The sequence below is a fragment of the Salmo salar genome, chromosome 20, assembly GCF_965601325.2.
Source record: "Salmo salar chromosome 20, fSalSal1, whole genome shotgun sequence".
NCBI lineage: Eukaryota > Metazoa > Chordata > Actinopteri > Salmoniformes > Salmonidae > Salmo > Salmo salar.
The window spans coordinates 86,212,211-86,229,494 of NC_138310.1; the positions used below are offsets into that span (position 1 = coordinate 86,212,211).

At 46.0% G+C, this 17,284-nt stretch overlaps 1 protein-coding gene across 1 annotated transcript in view; it reads left to right on the forward strand.

The window, feature by feature from the left end:
- The window catches only part of LOC106581476 (1-phosphatidylinositol 4,5-bisphosphate phosphodiesterase eta-1), a 187,303-nt gene extending 170,985 nt beyond the window's left edge, over positions 1–16,318 (forward strand). Inside the window, exons 21-24 of the mRNA XM_045704038.2 lie at positions 9,477–9,556; positions 10,215–10,274; positions 11,199–11,643; positions 12,498–16,318. Of these exons, the coding sequence (XP_045559994.1) occupies positions 9,477–9,556; positions 10,215–10,274; positions 11,199–11,643; positions 12,498–15,271 (3,359 nt within the window). The 3' untranslated portion in view covers positions 15,272–16,318. The remainder of the gene's footprint in view (positions 1–9,476; positions 9,557–10,214; positions 10,275–11,198; positions 11,644–12,497) is intronic.
- The last annotated feature ends 966 nt before the right edge of the window (positions 16,319–17,284 follow it).

Consider the following 17,284-nt stretch of genomic DNA (forward strand, 5'->3'; position numbering starts at 1 on the left):
TGTTAGTGGTTCAGACAGAAATAGGGGGTTTTCTGTTTGTTAATGTCTATGCTCCCAGAAGAGGGTCTAAGCTTTTTGAGAAGCTTAGACAGGACCTGCTGCAGTATGACGGGGAGGGGGGGGGGGGGGGGGGGGGGTGTTTATACATGAGTGAAGGTAGTGGAGGGGAGGATTAGAGCAGGAAGGCTAGATAGGATATATGTCAGTAAGGGGAGCTGGAACAGAGTTCTGGAGCTGGAATGGGGTTCTGGAGCTGGAACGGGGTTCTGGAGCTGGAACGGGGTTCTGGGCTCCTAGTGGTTTATCAGGATCTATGTCAGTAAGGGGAGCTGGAACAGAGTTCTGGAGCTGGAACGGGGTTCTGGAGATGGAACGGGGTTCTGGAGCTGGAACAGAGTTCTGGAGCTGGAACGGGGTTCTGGAGCTGGAACGGAGTTCTGGAGCTGGAACAGAGTTCTGGAGCTGGAACGGGGTTCTGGAGCTGGAACGGGGTTCTGGGCTCCTAGTGGTTTATCAGGATCTATGTCAGTAAGGGGAGCTGGAACGGAGTTCTGGAGCTGGAACGGGGTTCTGGAGCTGGAACGGGGTTCTGGAGATGGAACGGGGTTCTGGGCTCCTAGTGGTTTATCAGGATATATGTCAGTAAGGGGAGCTGGAACAGGGTTTTGGGCTCTGAGATCTGCCACAGTGTGCTCAGGAGATTCTACAGAGGCTGCCTAAGCCCAGGCCTGATCAGAGTGCTAGGCTAGAGGGGGATCTTTAGTTTCAGGAACTAACAGCGGCTGTGCAGCAGCTCTCCACAGGTTGTGCTCTGGGGGTCGATGGACTGACAGCTGAGTGTTCTAAATGTTTCTGGGGTGAATTGGGGAGGAACCTCTTAGAGGTCTTTTGGGAGTCCTTTGAGAACTCTGTACTACCAGTCAGCTGGCAGTGCTGTCACTACTGCCGAAGAAGGGGCACTTAGCTCTATTGAAGAACTGGAGGCCAGTATCATTGCTCTTAAAGGTCTTTTGGGAGTCCTTTAAGAACTCTGTACTACCAGTCAGCTGCCAGCTGGCAGTGCTGTCACTACTGCCGAAGAAGGGGCACTTAGCTCTATTGAAGAACTGGAGGCCAGTATCATTGCTCTTCTTGGATTACAAAATACTGTTGAAGTGTCGGCTGAAAGGTTGTTTGGACACAATAGTTCACTGGGCAAACGGTAATGGACAACTTGTTTCTTTTGAGAGATGTGATAGACATCGCTAGGATGTGTGATCAGGACCTGGGACTAATTTAAATAGACATCACTAGGATGTGTGATCAGGACCTGGGACTCATTTAGATAGACATCACTAGGATGTGTGATCAGGACCTGGGACTCATTTAGATAGACATCACTAGGATGTGTGATCAGGATCTGGGACTAATTTAAATAGACATCACTAGGATGTGTGATCAGGACCTGGGACTAATTTAAATAGACATCACTAGGATGTGTGATCAGGACCTGGGACTAATTTAGATAGACATCACTAGGATGTGTGATCAGGATCTGGGACTAATTTAAATAGACATCACTAGGATGTGTGATCAGGACCTGGGACTAATTTAAATAGACATCACTAGGATGTGTGATCAGGACCTGGGACTAATTTAAATAGACATCACTAGGATGTGTGATCAGGACCTGGGACTAATTTAGATAGACATCACTAGGATGTGTGATCAGGACCTGGGACTCATTTAGATAGACATCACTAGGATGTGTGATCAGGACCTGGGACTCATTTAGATAGACATCACTAGGATGTGTGATCAGGACCTGGGACTCATTTAGATAGACATCACTGGTGTCGTGACGTTGTATTAGTTAATGTGACAACTGCTGCTCATCGAATGATTAACGGTTTATAATTACGTGATTAAATGAATCAGGCAATTATTAACTCATTAACCTGGGGCATCATGGGAAAATTAGTTTTATTGAGTTTCTATTTCCCACATTAACTCAAGGAATATTAGAATATTGATTTTACAACAGTCGCTAATTAATCAATTTCCTCTACAGTCTCATTCTGAACGTTGCATAATCCGGGAATCTGCACAATCCCGAGTCCCACCAATGAGTTTGTACCACACCAAGTTTAGTTGATTATTTATTTAATAGAAAGCTAAAATGATAATAAAATATACACATACACAAATACACAGTCTAGGCTATTGGTTAGAACTTAGTACAACGGGCCAACACACTCTGACGCGTGTTACCCAACATGGGGATTCAAAAGAGAGAGAAAAGGAGAAAGTACACGAGAGAAATATACATTAGGGTGCATTTGTCAGCTATGCTTATTTTAACCCTAACCTTGGCCCGAACTGCTGCTCTTATGGGTCAGAATATAATGATGTAATTACGTGTTGAAGGTCTCCGCTGTGGGTCTCTGCGTGGACCGTTTCGTCTTCTCGGATGGCACAATTCTCTGGTGCAGCTCTCTTGTTGTCCTCACGATGTCAGTGTCCTTTTTGCTTAGTGGTCTGATTCCTCGCCCTTGTTCTGAAAGGGGTCTTCTGAGGACAGCCAGCCCTGTAGCTCAGGGCTCACAGCGTAGGAATGAAAACAGTATAGATACACGCTTCGATGGGGAGTGGGGACCGGGTGATCTGTTCTAAATTCACCCTCTTAGATGCAGCTACTCATCCGTAGCATGGATAGAATAAGGTTCCTTTGTCTTCAACCTCGTGTTGTGTTTTGGGTTCGTTGACTACTCAGACCTTGGCTACAGCTCGGGTCACTTAGTCTGATATGTTAATTCTTAACTCACATGTCTTATACCCTCGGCTCGGATGTGGGCGGTTCCCGCCAGTATCAGCCTCTGGAGGTCTGGATTTAACTCAAATCCAATTTAGACAACTAACTTCACATTTCATCTTTACAAAAACATTCTCTTTGATTTGGACATTTTCCACCCAACGTACAATGTATAAACATCAAGCATATACTAGGAAAACTCTTAAAGTTACAATGTTTTCGTTATAACGTCGTCCTTTAACTTTTATTAACAAAACCAAAATGACATTCATTTTCATATTCCATATATCGTCATTACCACCATTGTGGCTGATGGAACCCCTTGTCCCAAAGTCCATGTATTGCATGTTAATGTTCTCCATAGTTCTCCATAGTGAGAGGACAAAGGAATTTAATCTCCTGCCTTAGATTTACAATGGGCGTGAGGTGTCATAACCCCCCCACCCCCATCTTCCTATCCCTTGAGATCCAACCTTCTCCTCTGGTGGGGGTAGAATCTCTCTGCAGGATTGTGGTCATTGGTAACCTGAATCGAGCAGGACAGTCATGACACTAGGATATATGAAAAGGACCTGGGACTCATTTATATAGGCATCACTAGGAAGTGTGATCAGGACCTGGGACTCATTTAGATAGAAATCACTAGGATGTATAATCAGGACCTGTCTCTATGGGCCGAGGCGGTTTCAATGCACCTAGTCCTGTGATTCTGGGACTTTTCTAAATGTCATTTTCACGTCATTCATAATGAATTGAAGTCATTGCAAATAGACGAGACTGTTGCTCGGCCTGAGAACCTTCTAAAGCCACATAACTCACCGTGCACTATCGACTTAAGCTCTAGAACATATATGTAAAGTTTCAGAGCTCTAGGTCTGACAGTTATTTGATGGTGTGAATGCCGGTATCTATTGCAGGCTCTGTGTGTCTGTAAGCCCCACACTGTGTTACTCCGCCCTTGCTGTATGTGTGTGTGTGAGTTTTTCTTGGACATCTGATGGGAGAAATGACTGATTTATAGTTCATGAGGGTAGCTTTTGGAAAGATGTGACCTTTTTAACCTCACTAGGGTAGGGGGCACTATTTTCACCTCCGGATGAAAAGCGTGCCCAGAGTAAACTGCCTGCTACTCAGGCCCAGAAGCTAGGATATGCATATCATTGGTAGATTTGGATAGAAAACACTCTAAAGTTTCCATAACTGTTCAAATAATGTCTGTGAGTATAACACAACTGATATGGAAGTGGGATTTTTTGTAGTTTTCTATTGAATGCCATTACAGTATCCATTGACTTAGGACTCAAATTGCACTTCCTATGGCTTTCACTAGATGTCAACAGTCTTTAGAAATTGTTTCAGGCTTGTATTCTGAAAAATGAGGGAGTAAGACTACTTTGAATGAGTGGACCATTCAGTGTCCCAGAGGTTTTTCATGCGCACGACCGAGAGCACGCCTTACTTGTTTTCCTTTTATATTGACGAAGCTAATGTCCAGTTGAAATATTATTGATTATTATGACTAAAAACAACCTGAGGATTGATTATAAAAATCGTTTGACATATTTCTATGAACTTTACTGATACTTTTCGGATTTTTCGTCTGTTTGTTGTGACTGCCTTTGAGCCTGTGGATTACTGAACAAAACTGAGGTTTTTGGATATAAAGAGGGACTTTATTCAACAAAACGAACATTTATTGAGTAAATGGGAGTCTTGTGAGTGCAACCATATGAAGATCATCAAAGGTAAGTGATTAATTTTATCACTATTTCTGACTTGTGTAACTCCACTACTTGGCTGGTAACTGTTTGTAATGATTTGTCTGCTGGGTGCTGTTCTCAGATAATCACATGGTATGCTTTCGCCGTAAAGCCTTTTTGAAATCTGACACCGTGGTTGGATTAACAAGAAGTTAATCTTTAAACCGATGTATAACACTTCTATGTTTTATGAATTTTTATAATGAGTATTTCTGTTTTTGAATTTGGCGCTCTGCAATTTCACTGGATGTTGCCCAGGTGGGACGGTAGCGTCCTACACCCCCTAGAGAGGTTAACCCTTCTAAACAGCCCCTATGAACCCAATTTTAGGCACTTCCGGTTGGCACAGGAAGCTGAAAGTGAACACATATCCTCCTTGGGGTAGGCGTTTACAGAATCCTGAGTTTAAAGTATTTACATTAAGAACTGACTGATTTATAGAGGGTTGAATGTGGTGTTTTTACCTAACTGCAGGTTGTGAAATCAAAACCACTATTAGGGTGAATTTAACCACTTCCGGTTGCTCCAGGAAGCTTAGAATCAACACAGGTAGACCTCATAGTAGCCTGATGGATTGTCATCGAAGACAGTTTGATATGGCATTCATAACCCGCATAGGCTTCAGGTTGAAGTTAAGTGAGCAGGCAATGTATTGCTATCGGGAGAGGTGTCATTGTAAACTGTTAATGGACGAGGCTGTTTATCGGCCTGAGAACCTTCTAGGGCCACCTAACTCACCGTGCACTATCGACTTAAGCTCTAGAACATGTATATAAAGTTTCAGAGCTCTAGGTCTGACGGTTCTTTGATAGTTCTAACACAGGTAACTTTTGCAGGCTCTGTGTGTCTGTACGCCTTTCACTGTGTCAATCCCTATTGACTGTGTGTGTGTGTGTGTGTGTGTGTGTGTGTGTGTGTGTGTGTGTGTGTGTGTGTGTGTCGTGTGTGTGTGTGTGTGTGTGTGTGTGTGTGTGTGTGTGAGTTCAGAAAATCACAGAAATCATGTAGAGCTCCAACATCCGCCGGGTGTTGGAGCTCTACATGACTTTTTTGGGGAAAAAAACAAATTTCTTTAACCATCACCGAACGGACATTGAATTATTTCTCGTAAATTACATTACATAAATGGTTGGTTCTTTTTTCCTTACACCATAGGTTCATGTACTTTGATGTGAAATGGTCAAATTAGCGCTCTATTACCGTTTTTGACCTTTAATCCCAGAAAATGGGCCTTAACTCAAAAAGCATTGAGGCCTCGATGCCATCTTGTTTCTGGGCTAAAAGCCCATTTGGCCAAACCTGTGCTCACCGAGTTTTGTCTTCGAAGTCTTTTCCGTTTAGGAGAAATGGCCATATCCGTTTGGTGATGTTTTGTCCATTTGCAATAAGCAGCCAGTCGCCATCTGGTGGAATCTTCCGGAACAGTGGAAAAATGAATATTTGAAGAATCTCAAATATAAAATATATTTTGATTTGTTTAAAACTTTTTTGGTTACTACATGATTCCATGTGTTATTTCATAGTGTTGATGTCTTCACTATTATTCCACAATGTTGATCACAGTAAAAAATAAAGAAAAACCCTTGAATGAGTAGGTGTGTCCAAAGTTTTGACCGGTACTGTATATGTTTTTGCAGTTGGAGAAGTGGTCTATCCATACATCTCCATTTTGGAAAGATAACTCATCTTGTTGTTGTTTGTTTAGAGTTTTTCAAATTTTCCTAGAAGTGGTTAGATTCTATGGATTCTTCAATTACATTGAGCTGATTTCTGAGGTGCCTTTCCTTCTTTTTTTGCAGTGTATTTCTGTATTGTTTTAGTGATTCACCATAGTGAAGGCATAAGCTCTGATTTTCTGGGTCTCTATGTTTTTAGTTGGATAGGTATCTCCATTTCTTTCTTTAGGTTTTTGCGTTCTTCATCAAACCATTTGGCATTGTTGTTCATTTTCTTAGGTTGGCTGCTTTTAGATTTTGACAGGGAAACTGAGAGGTCAAATATATTGTTTAGGTTTTCTACTGCTAAGTTTATACTTTCATTGTTTCAGTGCATCATTTTGTCTGGGAAATTGTCTAGAAGGGATTGAATTTGTTGTTGCCAAATTGTTTTTTTGGTAGATTTCCACATTACTTTCCTTCCATCTACAGGATTGAGCATAGCTCTGTTCACGTAGAGTGTGATTTTGCTGTGATCTTATAGGGATGTCAGTGGACTGACTGACAGAACGCTCTAAGAGACTCTGGGTTGAGGTCAGTGATAAAGTTGTCTACAGTACTACTGCCAAGAGATGAGCTATAGGAGTCCTACCTACCAAAGGAGTCCTCTTGAAGCCTACCTTTGACTATGTACATACCCAGTGTCCGACATAGCTGCAGGACTTTTTGTTGGTTATGTTGTCGTAGTTGTGTCTAGGGGGGCATATGGGTGAGGGAATACTGTCACCTCCAGGTAGATGTTTGTCCCCTTGTGTTCTGAGGTTGTCAGGTTCTTGTCCAGTTCTGTTATTTAGGTCGCCACAGACTAGTACATGTCCGTGGGCCTGGAAATTGATCATCTCCCCCTCTAGGATGGAGAAGCTGTCATCATTAAAGTATGGCGATTCTATTGCAGGGATATAGGTAGCACACAGAAGGACATTTTTCTCTATTGAGATCATTTCCATATTCATTTCTAGCCAGATATAAAATGTTCCTGTTTTGACAAATTTAACAGAGTGGGTTAGGTCTGGTCTATACCAAATTAGCATACCCCCTGAGTCTCTTCCACATTTCACACTTGGTAGTTTGGTGGATGGGACTAACAGCTCTCTGTAACCTAGAGGGCAACCAGTGGGTCCGTCTCCTTTAAACCATGTTTCTTGTAGGATAACAATGTCTGGGTTCCTTCTCTTTAGGCCAAAGGCAGATGACCTCAGACCTTGTATATTCCAGGATGAGATGGTACAAGCTTTGTGTTCCATAGTGTCTAGTGTTGTTTTTGTGGTTTAGGCCCGGACCATCACAGTAGGGCAGAGCATGTTGAGCATCGGATACATACCTCTTAGGTCACAGGATGGAGCTTGGGCGGGTGTAATAGTGGGGGTTGGCCTGTTGCTCTGCTCACGGCCTGGGCATATGTTCTGCTGTCATGTTGAGGTCCTTGCCTCAGGGGCGGGGGGCATGGGGTGGGTAGAAGGAGCATAGGTGTGATATAGGGGGCCTATATAGGGTGTGGCCAGGGTTTGCTTGGGGTGGTCTTAGCTGGTTGTGGTGTTGCTGGTGATGCTGTGGTCTGGGTGTATGTCCACTTGGCTTGGGTTCTCTCGGTGCAGGTCCTTCAGGAGGGGTCTTGCAGGTCTGGGAGGGTGTCTCGCTGGTCTGGGAGGGGTGTCTGTTTCTCTGTTGCTCCTGTGTGAGGTGCTGGGACTACGATTTAGGGTTACGTCCTTCAGGGTCCTGGCAAAAGTTGGGATTGCTGCCTTGTGGAGGTGGACTTGGTCGCAAAGGCTGTTCAAGTCCAGGGTGGAGTGGTGGGCCAGGTAGACATTAGGTTTTGAGGCATCGTCTCGCGATATGCTTGCATTCACCCTCTGTATGGTGGCAGGGTGAACGTATTTTTGCGGTAGCAGGGTGGAGATAACCACTTGTGTGTTGGGGAAAGTAGAAGATGATTTTTCAATCACTCCCTTGAGTGCTGTGGCAACCCATTCCTGCTGTGCTCTCAGGTCATTTCTGCCCGTGTGAATTATGATGTGGTTGGGGGACCCTAGTCTGTCCTCTGATAGTAGCTCCGGGGCATACCTAGTTTTGGGGCACCAGTGTTTAGCCACTTTGTCTTTGGGTTCAAGTTTATCCTCTTGAATGTATTTGCCATTTGAGTCAATGAGGAGCACAATCTCTGGCTTTTATGTGTCCTCAGTAGATGCGTGGGGGTTGTCAAGAGAGCAATCAGGGGAGCTGATAGGAGGGCTGTTAGGAAGGGGTGGGGTCTGTTGGGTTGGTGGGTCTTGTGTTGTCTGTCCCCTGTTGGGTTGGTGTTGAGGTTGTGGTCCGGGTCTGAGGTGGGCTGTTTTGCTGGCTTCTCTGGGGAAGTATCCTGCTCTCTGTCACACCTCAGCTCTGTCACCTCCTCCTTCAGTACCATGTGTGCCTCTTTAAGTTCTCTCACCTCAGTCCGTAGAGCAGCCAGCTCTCTCAGACAGCCGTCCATCTCCACCTTCTGCCCTCTGGGTCTTGTTGGGGGGGGGGGGGGGTTGTTATGTCTGTATTGTGTGGACTAGCTCTCTGAGCTCGACCATGTCTCTTTCCAGCTTTGTAAATGTATCCCTCCCAATGATGGAGGAGCAGTGCAATTGTGGGACCTGGGTGTTTTCAGTGCTAGGGGGGGTGACTATCTTTGTCTGCAGGACAGTTTAATGAGGTTTGATCAGACTCACTCAGGATGGGGGAGTTGTCACAGAGAGAGAACCTTTCCTGCTGTGCTCTCTCTCTTTGATCCCGTAAAAGTCTTGCTGGAACTACATCAGGATGCCCTGCACCATTACTGTCCCAGACTTGAATATGTTGACAGAGGTTGTTTCAATTTCCTCAATGTCTAGTATTCTGAGTTTCCACCCAATACCCTCTCTCTTGACATAGGGGTATTGTCCTCTTATAGCACTGTGTCATGCCAGGGGATGGTCTGGTTAATATAGCACTGTGTCATGCCAGGGGATGGTCTGTGATTATATAGTACTGTGTCATGCCAGGGGATGGTCTCTGTAGAAAGTGAAGTTGCTTACGTTCCCCTCTTTGTAGCAGTCAGCAAATAGTGTCTCTAGATTGTCCTTGAGGAGCTTTTTTGTACTTATTCCGTGCAGTGTTATTTTTTATATACATGGGGTACTGTATTGTAATGACCTCTCCACAATGATAACTCTCTGTCTCTCTCCCTCTCTCTCTCTTCAGGTTATAGACATGTGTACTTGGAGGGGTTGACTGAGGCGTCAATCTTTATCCACGTATCAGTTCATGACATCTATGGGAAGGTAGGTACAGTACATTGCAGTGAGATAACCCTTCTATGGTAAGATATGTACAGTACAGTCTGAGCCATTCCTAGTATCCCTGGTCCTCTTCTCCACGTGTCACCACTGACCCTAGCCTGGGTACCAGTCTGTTTCTGGTCTCTTTAATATAGCCTGGGTACCAGTCTGTTTCAGATCTCTTTAATATAGCCTGGGTACCAGTCTGTTTCTAACCTCTTTGATATAGCCTGGGTACCAGTCTGTTTCTGGTCTATTTAATATAGCCTGGGTACCAGTCTGTTTCTGGTCTCTTTAATATAGCCTGGGTACCAGTCTGTTTCTGGTCTCTTTAATTTAGCCTGGGTACCAGTCTGTTTCTGATCTCCTTAATATAGCCTGGGTACCAGTCTGTTTCTGGTATCTTGCCATGTTCTTATGGAACTGCAAAACATGATTTGCTTGACAATGCCAATGGAGCAGGCAAACGCACAAACAGCTTTGGGACCAGGCTAGTGAGATCAAATCTGGGTACCAGGCTAGTGCTACTCTGACCCTATAGAAAAGTAGTGGTCTGAAGGGGAATAATCAGTTTCAGCTTCTACATATATACATATATATTACAGTTAATTGTCATCTATATAATTCTCCCAAGCTAAGCTGGTACATTCTTCCTTTCCAGTGGAGTCCACTAGTCCTGAACCCCAGCTTTACCATAATGCACTTTCTAGGAGCCAACAAGGTATCCTGGGTAGACTATGTATGCTGCATGGCATCTGCACGACTGTCAACTGTTTCCACTGTGTGTGGTGGAGTGTATATGGTTTCAGGTGTATTTCTTTGTGTATGCTACTGTACATCTAAGATTGGTATATTGTGTGTATTGTGGATGTGTTTTCTTGTTAGGTGATTTTCTATGCATTTTATCAGTAATTATTGGGTTCATAAAATCAGAGCTCATGGCATTACTAACTACACAGATAATGGTAAACAGAGGGACTATGTGCAAGGATTGTGAGTGAGAGAATGAGATGGTTGTTTGTCTGTGGTTAGCACTTACCGTTATGCTATAGTGCCATCTAAGGGCATGTCTTTAGCCACAGGAGAATCTCAATTGCATTTCCTTGATTCCCCATGTCCTCTCTCCTCGCCTCCTTCTCGAGACCTTTTGGATGAGAAGATTAGACGGGACGGACCTCTGACCTAATCCAATGGGTTTTGAAAAGGAGACGAGGAGAGACGATGCAAGGAATCGAGGAAATGCAATTGAGATTCTCCCCATGTCTTCTGCCTGTGCTGAACCTGAGTGGGAGGGGCAATGACAGCTCAGCACTTAATCTGAATTCATGTAAAGAAGTGGTGATTTGCTGAAAATATTTTGTTTTGTGTAGAGTGAAGTGTGTTAATGTTTTCAGTCTATATTGTTTCTCAGGCATGTTTGCATTGTGGTGGGAATACTGTGATGTGATTGAAAAGCATGGCACATCTTATCTAACGTTCCTCATACCATGGAATTCATATTTTCATGCAAAATAATAAACACTATTTCTCTCTCTCACCCCTCTCTCTTCATTCTTCTTTCCTCTCCCCTCCTTCTCTCCCCCTCACTCTCTCTCCCTATATCTCTCTCTGTCCCTCTATCCCCTTCCCTCTCTCCACCCACCAGGGTCGTCAGCTGCGAGGCATCAGAGGCTTGTTCAACAGGCCCTCTAAGTCGTCAGTAGACACCAGCTGTGGTTCGGCCCTCAGGAAACGCTCCATCAGTGACCACCTCCTCCGACGCACCGCCAGCGCCCCTGCCAACCGACGCAAGAAAACCAAGATGAAGCTCGCTGAGTCCTCCACCTCCATATCAGACCGCAAGGCCTCCATATCGGACCGCAAGGCCTCTATATCAGACGGCAAGGACAGAGTGTGGGCCGGGGCAGGGGCAGAGGGGGAGGGGTCCCGGAACAGGGAAAGGGACATGGATGGGGTAATGGTGGAGAGACGCCCAACACCCCTCACCCACAGGCCCATCTCCATGCCCCTGGAGAGACTACTGCAGGGACAGCTCTCCCTCTGCTCCCCCAACGAGGAGCAGACTGACCTGGGTGCAGACACACTCATCGGTGGGTAGACTTCCTCAGTAGACCTCACACACTCTTACATCAACCATAACAATTAATGATATGCCATGTAACAAGCAATATGTTATAATAGATATCTAACATGTAAGAAGAAACCAACGCAAGAAACCAACCGGCAGTGTAACAGCATCATGTTGTCTATTTCTCAGCGCAATACATGACCATAGGCTTACCTGTAAAGGCAGAGCAACTGGCTTTGTTTACTATATGTGACATGATGCTTAGAGTTGTTGTCCTGCGCTCTCAGTGAAACAGTGCTATGGGTCTTATGTGAAATGTAAACCGTTGCCTTGTTTCTAACTTGTCATTTTCTAAAATATAGAAATATAAATGTGTTTTCATGTGAATTGACAAATCCAGGCACTCTATTCTTCCTCACTACTTTAACTTGCCTTTTCTGTTCCTTCTTCACTCTGTGGCGCTTCTCTGTAGTAGAGAACTGACTAGGATATCCCGCCAGGTAAACCAAAACACCTCCTAAGGTTGACTCATCCTAAAACATCTCAGTATTACATCATGCCACTGATGTAACTTTGTAAAAATACTATTTCAAAATGTACATTTTCCTTTTATTTTTTATTGATCCCATTTGACCATCTGTTACGAAATTTGAAGTTCCCCCTAAAAAGTGGATGTTCATTCTGTTACCTACACAGCCTCATTCTCCAACACCCCTCTCACAGTCGTATTTGGTGGTACATTCCATTCGTCTCTGTGTTGCTATCGGCTCGTATAGGACGGAATGTGTCGGTTGGTTGTTGGTTGGCTTGGTGTTCTATGTACGGCTGTGATATGTTTGAACCTTTACTGACTGTCTAACTTGTCTGTTTCCATAGGAACGTCCCCCTTCAACCAGCCCAGGTCTCACTCTGTGGAACTCATCGTCGAATCATCCGTCTCCCTTGAGCACAAAGTGTCCACCCCTTCCACCAATCACAACATCGCACAGGATAACACCACAGAGTCTGACCAATCCGATGAGACCTCCTACCTGGCCATTGGCCAAGGAGGAGGAACTGTAGATGGTGACTCCAAAGACCAATCACAGGACAGAGTCAACCCACCCAGCAAAGCTGAGGATGTTTCTTCTCGCCAAAGGATGTTGTGTGACCTCAGCAGCTCAACAGAGACAGAGAGCAACTGTTTACACGTACCTACTGAGAGCAGACCAGAGACAACATTACTTAGTACAACAAACACACCAGCAACTTCCTCCTCTCCTTCATCCTCTTCCTCTGAGCCCTCCATCTCACTACTGAATGTGGACCGGTCCGATCTGCAGAGCCCCGTTCCCCTACAGGACAGCATCATCTCACAACTCATTGACGCCGTATCCCTTGGCAACGACACCACCTACGGGTCTATTTCCGCTCTGATTAGTCAGTTTGACCTCACCGGCGACCAGAATGATTTCACAATGAACTCTGACCCCCACGCCCTCAGTGTCATGTCCTGTCTGTCCCATCCTGCTGTCTGGGACTCCAGCACACCCTATAAGGTCACCATAGACTATACCACCCGATATAAAGACCCACAGACCACCACCTCCCCCCACAAGGCAATGAACGGACCTATCACTCCTCGAAAGGCAAGCCAGACCCCTATCCACACAAACCAGAACCTACTCCCACCCCACCCCAAGACCTCCCATTCAGACCCCCCTGCCCCACTTCTCTTCTCCAGTCCTGAGACCACAGAGCTGGAAGAGGTCTATACCATCCTGGATGAGGAGGTCTTGTCTCCAGTCTCTGTCTACAACCTGAGGAAGCAGACCATCGGCAACATCCAGGCTGACTCTGAGGAGAGCACACCCATGGGAAGCCTGGAGCCTTCCCCAGCCAAGGTGCTGCCTCTCCTGGGGGTAGAAGGCAACGGCAGCTGGGTGGGCTCATGGAAGGGTGTGGTGGAGGAGACAGGAGAGGGCTACGGGGGTGACTGTGATCCTAAAGGGTTGGGGTCAGTGGGAGAGTGGGGGTTGTCGTGGGGTTACGGGTGCCCGTCCAACAACAGCACAGTGTCTGACCAATTCCTGTTGTGCCATGACACGGAAGGAAGTAGTCTGATGGAGGTGGAAATTAACGTGGACGAGGATCCACTGGAGATGACCCTGACAATGCCGGGACACAACCATACCTGGGTCGCTACCAGCCCAACCAAAAGCTACGCTGCTCCCCAAAGCCAGCTTACCCAACTATACCCCTATCCCTGGCATGCACCCCAACTCCAGCTCTCCCAGTGTCCTTCACCCCTCAAACAGCCCTCCCACCAGCCCTCCCCTCGCCAAGCCCCATCAATAACCCCTCAAACTCAGCCCTCCCCCTGCAAAGGGCCCCCCAGCCCCCTCCTCCTGAACAGCCACTCCTCCACCCATTGCAGACACATTACCAGAGCCCTCACCCAGCAGCACAGTTACAGTGGTCCCACCCAGTCCCAGACCAGGGGCTACCAGGGTGGGACAGGGGAAGGACAGGGTCAGGGAGAAGCGTCAGCCTGCTTCCAGAATGTGCTCTCCTCCTCAGAGTGTCTGTCTGTTGTGTCTGGTCCAAGGTCTGTTAGCCTCCCCAGAGACAGAGGCCTGCACTCCCCCAGCTCAGACTGTAGTGTGGACTACAGCCAGCAAGACTACGACTGCTTCAGACCCTCCACTGCCTCGGCCTCCCACTACACCCAGCCCCAACCCCAGCCCCAATCACACACCCAGCCCCTTCCCCAGGCCCAACCCCAACCCAAATCAGATACCCAGCTCCAAACCCAACCCCAATCATATACCCAGCTCCAACGCCTGACCCAAACCCAACCCCAATCAGACACCCAGCCCAAGCCACAAACCCAGCTCCAACCCCAATCTGGTCACCCATCACTGCCCCTTTTGGGCTCCACCCTCACCCCTCCTCTACCTATCCTCAGACCATCCACAGTCCCCAGCCCCTGCAAGTCCAAGTCTCTGAGTGACCTGACATCAGAGGACATCTCCTGCAACTTCCACAGCAAGTACAACGTTATCAGCCGCAGCTTTATCACCCCCTGTATGAAGGAGCGGAGGAGAATGAGGGGCCTGGGGGGTCTGTCCCAGCGGCTGCAGTCTGCAGACCCCCTCACTAAGCAGTTACGCAAACTAGTCACCCTAGAGGGGGATGACAGAGACCGGGACAGACAGATACCCCCCAAACCCTTCATACCCCCATCAGGCTCCTGCCCCTCCTCAAACTTTGTCCCTGACACCCAGGAGGACTCCCCGCCCCTCCTCTCTCGCCGTCTCTCCTCTCGGAGCCAGAGCCGTGTGCGTCACATCAACAATCGCGCTCGAGAGAGGCAGCGGGAGGCTCTGAAGCCCCAGGACATGAGCGCCCCCTCCAGCGCGGGAGGGGTAGTGCTGCGTGCTAAAGTAGCAGCAGGTCAGAACCCCCCAGCTAACAGACACTCCACAGGCTCCTACATAGCGGGCTACCTGGAACAGCTGGAGGACAGGGGGCTGCCTGAGGGGGGGTGCACCACACTGGGGTATGGATTTGGAGATCACTATGGTGATCCTTATCATGATGACTCTCTGCTGCCCACAGACTCCTGTATACAATCAGAACCGGAGGTCTACTTCCTGCTCAGACTCTGAACCCACTTCCTGGATATCACCTACATAGAATGATGTATAATGTACTTCCAAAATGCAGCAAATCAGCTTCCTGCTTAGGACCGAGGAAAAAAACATATATCCTGGTTGGGCTGTCCAATAATACTTTCAGATATAAAGTCAACTACCTGATTGGGTCTGACAGTCTTGTCTGTAAATGTAAATATGTTTTTTGTTCTTCTTCTTCATGTCCTGATCAGAATGTTCTTTAAATGTAGTTTGGAACAGACTGTTATTAAACTACTTCCATCTTTGATTGTACCCATTTCCTGTCCTGTCTGTTCCTGTAATTCTACTTCCTGTTCAAGCTAACGCCATCTACTATAAAGCAGAAAATAAGGAAACTTTACAAATTTGTTTAACTCTGAAGGGAAGTGTTGTCTTGGTCTTTGTACATTTTAAATGTGTATTAGTATTATCAGAGCAACATCAATGCAATGTCTATTCCACGTTAGTTCAACATTGAAATGACGTGGAGACAATGTTGATTCAACCAGTGTTTGCCCAGTGGGGGACCACTTTTAAGGGATGGGATCTGTTTCATCAGAGATCTTCCTCAAGCGTTCCTTCTCCTCTGACTGTCCTCTGTGTGCTGGTGTTGTTGGTACATATTCTACTGTAGATTAGTTTTTAATTTTAGGTGTTGTCATTTAGTTGTGCTGTTTTCTGCATGTTAAATGTCCAGCGTGACTATGCATCGATCTGTAGACATCACAGTGCACTACTATCTTTTCACAGAATAGGTAATAGTGGGATTGGATGAAATACTCGGACTTCTTGCTTGCTCTGACTTCTCACTTTCTAAGATTTTAAACATTATCACATATTTGTAACTTTTTGAGTTTAAATGCTTGAATTTTTTTTACAATTAATTTAATACAGACGTGTAAGGGTTTTTCGACTGGACCAAGTTGCATGTTTTTATTCTTCTTTTCAGTGTTAAACCCATCCTTTGTTCTTTGTATGGTCACTCGGAACATTACTGTGATCATTTCCCTACTGATGTAATAAAATTCATAAAAAATTTGACTTGAACGCAGCATGTCTGTCTGTTTGATTAGTGGTCTCTAATTATATTTATCGGTGTTGTAGCCACTGGGGTATACAACTGCTCTTGCATGGCATGTACACACACACACACACACACACACACACACACACACACACACACACACACACACACACACACACACACACACACACACACACACACACACACACACACACACACACACACACACAGAGCCCCCCCTCCTTGCCTGTGTTTTTGTATCTTGCTGTGTGTGGATAATGGGATGTAATTATTTGTGAAATGAGCAGTAAGGGAGATGAAAGAGAGAGCACCTGTGGCCATCTAAATCCTCAAACTATTATTTGGAGATTAAGTCACACTATCCCTTTAGTCCTGGTCCTTGCACCCCCATCACCCTCCTTCCTCACCCCTCCATACTTCCATGATTGGTGCAGCACAAAACTAAAAACATATTTTTCAAAATTAGAAGTACCCCTGTCACCCTTACTTGTCTCTAATCGTTTTGTGTCAAGCCATTATCCCTAACAGCAACACTCAGGAGGCCTGTGATTTAGGGTCTCAGTGTGTCATCTTGTTTACGCTGTCTCTTCTCTATGATCTCTGGTCATTATAAATACCCTCCCTTACCCTCCACTGGGCCAGATCAGAGGAAGCTCCTGCCAGACCAAACGCTGGGAGATAGAGACTGGTCCACTACCCAAGCAGCTCAAGCTTGTCTTCACCTGACGGAGAACTACTGAGGCTGATCTGTGCTACATAAAAAATCTGGCAGCATCTTAACAGGGAGGAAGTCCATTAACTTTCCCCCACCAGGCTGGATGTAAAGACAGGGAGGAAGTCCATTAACTTTCCCCCACCAGGCTGGATGTAAAGACAGGGAGGATTTCTGATCATAATCTTTACACTCTTTTGACTCATCTGTATGTTTCATCATTACAACTGTGCTGTAGTTTTTCATGTTT